Below are 5,000 nucleotides of genomic sequence, written 5' to 3'. Positions count from 1 at the left end.
TTTACAACCTGGAACCGTGTAAACACGTTGATGCTGCATGACTTCACAGAGAAACATCCTAACTGAACTTGGAGAAAGTAAAATGAAAATACTAAAAATGTCTCAGCCGTTTCATGTGTTTCTGTGAGGAAGACATGAATAGATATGTAGTGTCTCTACTTTAAAGAGTCCTCTCTACTTTAAAGAGTCCTCTCCTGCTGATGTTCAGATGTATATCAGTATGTAGTGTCTCTACTTTAAAGAGTCCTCTCCTGCTGATGTTCAGATGTATATCAGTATGTAGTGTCTCTACTTTAAAGAGTCCTCTCCTGCTGATGTTCAGGTGTATATCAGTATGTAGTGTCTCTACTTTAAAGAGTCCTCTCCTGCTGATGTTCAGGTGTATATCAGTGTGTAGTGTCTCTACTTTAAAGAGTCCTCTCCTGCTGATGTTCAGGTGTATATCAGTATGTAGTGTCTCTACTTTAAAGAGTCCTCTCCTGCTGATGTTCAGGTGTATATCAGTATGTAGTGTCTCTACTTTAAAGAGTCCTCTCCTGCTGATGTTCAGGTGTATATCAGTATGTAGTGTCTCTACTTTAAAGAGTCCTCTCCTGCTGATGTTCAGGTGTATGTCAGTATGTAGTGTCTCTACTTTAAAGAGTCCTCTCCTGCTGATGTTCAGGTGTATATCAGTATGTAGTGTCTCTACTTTAAAGAGTCCTCTCCTGCTGATGTTCAGGTGTATATCAGTGTGTAGTGTCTCTACTTTAAAGAGTCCTCTCCTGCTGATGTTCAGGTGTATATCAGTATGTAGTGTCTCTACTTTAAAGAGTCCTCTCCTGCTGAGGTTCAGGTGTATATCAGTATGTAGTGTCTCTACTTTAAAGAGTCCTCTCCTGCTGATGTTCAGGTGTATATCAGTGTGTAGTGTCTCTACTTTAAAGAGTCCTCTCCTGCTGATGTTCAGATGTATATCAGTGTGTAGTGTCTCTACTTTAAAGAGTCCTCTCCTGCTGATGTTCAGGTGTATGTCAGTATGTAGTGTCTCTACTTTAAAGAGTCCTCTCCTGCTGATGTTCAGGTGTATATCAGTATGTAGTGTCTCTACTTTAAAGAGTCCTCTCCTGCTGATGTTCAGGTGTAGATCAGTATGTAGTGTCTCTACTTTAAAGAGTCCTCTCCTGCTGATGTTCAGGTGTATATCAGTGTGTAGTGTCTCTACTTTAAAGAGTCCTCTCCTGCTGATGTTCAGGTGTATATCAGTATGTAGTGTCTCTACTTTAAAGAGTCCTCTCCTGCTGAGGTTCAGGTGTATATCAGTATGTAGTGTCTCTACTTTAAAGAGTCCTCTCCTGCTGATGTTCAGGTGTATGTCAGTATGTAGTGTCTCTACTTTAAAGAGTCCTCTCCTGCTGATGTTCAGGTGTATATCAGTATGTAGTGTCTCTACTTTAAAGAGTCCTCTCCTGCTGATGTTCAGGTGTATATCAGTGTGTAGTGTCTCTACTTTAAAGAGTCCTCTCCTGCTGATGTTCAGGTGTATATCAGTATGTAGTGTCTCTACTTTAAAGAGTCCTCTCCTGCTGAGGTTCAGGTGTATATCAGTATGTAGTGTCTCTACTTTAAAGAGTCCTCTCCTGCTGATGTTCAGGTGTATATCAGTGTGTAGTGTCTCTACTTTAAAGAGTCCTCTCCTGCTGATGTTCAGATGTATATCAGTGTGTAGTGTCTCTACTTTAAAGAGTCCTCTCCTGCTGATGTTCAGGTGTATGTCAGTATGTAGTGTCTCTACTTTAAAGAGTCCTCTCCTGCTGATGTTCAGGTGTATATCAGTATGTAGTGTCTCTACTTTAAAGAGTCCTCTCCTGCTGATGTTCAGGTGTAGATCAGTATGTAGTGTCTCTACTTTAAAGAGTCCTCTCCTGCTGATGTTCAGGTGTATATCAGTGTGTAGTGTCTCTACTTTAAAGAGTCCTCTCCTGCTGATGTTCAGGTGTATATCAGTATGTAGTGTCTCTACTTTAAAGAGTCCTCTCCTGCTGAGGTTCAGGTGTATATCAGTATGTAGTGTCTCTACTTTAAAGAGTCCTCTCCTGCTGATGTTCAGGTGTATATCAGTGTGTAGTGTCTCTACTTTAAAGAGTCCTCTCCTGCTGATGTTCAGATGTATATCAGTGTGTAGTGTCTCTACTTTAAAGAGTCCTCTCCTGCTGATGTTCAGGTGTAGATCAGTATGTAGTGTCTCTACTTTAAAGAGTCCTCTCCTGCTGAGGTTCAGGTGTATATCAGTGTGTAGTGTCTCTACTTTAAAGAGTCCTCTCCTGCTGATGTTCAGGTGTATATCAGTATGTAGTGTCTCTACTTTAAAGAGTCCTCTCCTGCTGATGTTCAGGTGTATATCAGTGTGTAGTGTCTCTACTTTAAAGAGTCCTCTCCTGCTGAGGTTAAGGTGTATATCAGTATGTAGTGTCTCTACTTTAAAGAGTCCTCTCCTGCTGATGTTCAGGTGTATATCAGTGTGTAGTGTCTCTACTTTAAAGAGTCCTCTCCTGCTGATGTTCAGATGTATATCAGTGTGTAGTGTCTCTACTTTAAAGAGTCCTCTCCTGCTGATGTTCAGGTGTATGTCAGTATGTAGTGTCTCTACTTTAAAGAGTCCTCTCCTGCTGATGTTCAGGTGTATATCAGTATGTAGTGTCTCTACTTTAAAGAGTCCTCTCCTGCTGATGTTCAGGTGTATATCAGTATGTAGTGTCTCTACTTTAAAGAGTCCTCTGCTGCTGATATTTAATATAATATAACATATGTTTCTGTCTCTCTAGGTTCTTCCTCAAGTTCTTCCTCAAGTGTAACCAGAACTGTCTGAAGAACGCCGGGAACCCTCGAGACATGAGGAGGTTCCAGGTACTACACACACACACACACACACACACACACACACACACACACACACACACACACACACACACACACACACACACACACACACACACACACACACACACACACACACACACAGATAAATTCATCTGCCGAAAGGGCAGGACGTGGCTCTGGAGGACCTGCTGTTCCCATCATGCATTGCAGCGTTATTGCTTTCAGAGATGAGGGTTCAGAGGAACAGCTTTAATGAATTTCAGGTGTTCCTCCAGATCTAAACCTTTATAAACTGATCAGATTGACTGTAATAACAGATTACCCGCAGTTTGTTAATAATAATAATAATAATAATAATAATAATACATGGGATATTTATAGCGCTTTTCCTAATGCTCAAAGAAGCTTTACATAAAATCAGAACAGAAACAATACAAAGAAAACATAAACAGTTTTGCTAATCCAAGTACGAGTAAAGGTTGATCTTTTAGTTTGAAAGCTGGAGTTTCAGAATCAGTGAGTTTTGAGAGATTTCTTGTGAGTTTGGGCCTATAATGATTATTTCAGATTTGTCACAGTTTAGTTTCAGAAAGTTGTTTTGCACCATGTTCTGATGTCAGTGAGGCAGGCGGTGAGTTGGGAGTGGGTGGATGCAGAAAGAGTTTTTGTAGAGAGGGTGAGTTGGGTTTCGTCGGTGGAACCAGAGTTGGTGTTGGTGGAGGATCTGTCCAAGAGGGAGGATGTCAATGATTTTAAACAGGGGACCAAGTACAGAGCCCTGGGGGACACCGTGAGGGACTGAAAGGGTTTGCAGTTGCTGATGTAAATGAATTGTTTTCTGCCAGAGAGATGTGATTTAGTTAAGGACTGAATATGTATTTATATATATATATATTGGGAGGGATGAAACCCTCTTTTAATGGTCTCACATGCAGAGCACACAGTGACATGTGTTCTCTGCTTTGAACCCATCCTAGCACCAGGAGCAGTGGGCAGCTATTGTACAGCGCCCGGGGAGCAATGGGAGTGCCGTGGTGCTCAAGGGCACCACGGCAGGGCAGGAGGTGAACTGGGACCTCTCCAAGAAGCAGTCCACACTCCATTATTAGGTCTGGTCGGGGACTTGAACCGGCAACCATACAGCTCACAGTCTATCTTTTATTATATCAAAACATAGTTACATTTTGCACACATTATAATCGACCTTACCGATCCCCCCCAAAAAAAGGACTCCAAGGCTTCCTTCCGATTTAGTTGCATCTCAATCTCAGTTTTCATAGATATTATTCCGGCATACACATCACCATCTCTCTAGTACACACATGAATTAATGCTTTCCACCTCCACCTTCGCACACTTTTGTCATACATACACCCATCAATGACTTTTCATCCCATTTTCCACTTTCTACATCTTTCCGCGTCTCAGTTATCGCCCATTACTTTCTCCTTTCCCAATCCTTCTCCCACTCTTCCACCGTTTCTCCCTCTCTATTTCCATACGGCCTTTTCGTTAACGTGAGGCAATGCGCATCCTTCTCGCTTTTCACCCACTCACCCTTTTATTAATCACCCCTATATTTATTTCCACCACCTTCAAGTCCTTCATTTTCTCCTGTCTCTGCTCCTCCTCTTCCTCATCTTCGTCCATCCTATCCCCCCATCCTTCCCCCCCCCGTGTCCGCATCCTTTCTCTCTTCCTCCCTTACTTCTTCACCTCCTCCCCCCCCCTCCACCTCTCCCATCCAACAAGTTACAGCCGTAACTATCGTTCTATTTCGTCCCTACTGACCGACAGAGGCGGTGCTTTAGCACTGGATGACTTATACCAACCATGAAGAATCCAAGCCCTTGCTCACTACTGGAAGCAGCGGAGCTCGGCAACAGGACCACGCCCAAAGGATGGGGAGTGGCGACATTGACCCGGTAGAACCTGGAGAACCTGCAGCAGGGTAGCCCTGTTTAAGCGTCCCTAAGCGTCCTCGCTCAGGCCTCGGGCTGCCTTGCTGGCCGTCCGAGGCCGTGGCACATTTCCATTACAGTTTAGGACCTGGGGTAGCAACGCAGTATAGGCGGGGCTCCCGTCGAGCTCCCGCTGGATTTTATCATCCCCAATGAGATGTAGGAACGTCGTCACCTCCT

At 43.4% G+C, this 5,000-nt stretch overlaps 1 protein-coding gene across 1 annotated transcript in view; it reads left to right on the top strand.

The window, feature by feature from the left end:
* Positions 1–5,000, top strand: part of LOC117441931 (transcription factor COE1-like) — a gene marked incomplete at its 3' end in the record, with an annotated part of 16,845 nt that overhangs the window by 219 nt on the left and 11,626 nt on the right. The window contains exon 2 of the mRNA XM_034077939.1: positions 2,805–2,886. Coding sequence (XP_033933830.1) covers positions 2,805–2,886 — 82 coding nt within the window. The remainder of the gene's footprint in view (positions 1–2,804; positions 2,887–5,000) is intronic.

The sequence above is a fragment of the Pseudochaenichthys georgianus genome, unplaced genomic scaffold (genome assembly GCF_902827115.2).
Source record: "Pseudochaenichthys georgianus unplaced genomic scaffold, fPseGeo1.2 scaffold_2178_arrow_ctg1, whole genome shotgun sequence".
Lineage (NCBI taxonomy): Eukaryota > Metazoa > Chordata > Actinopteri > Perciformes > Channichthyidae > Pseudochaenichthys > Pseudochaenichthys georgianus.
This window is presented reverse-complemented; position numbering and strand designations above follow the sequence as displayed.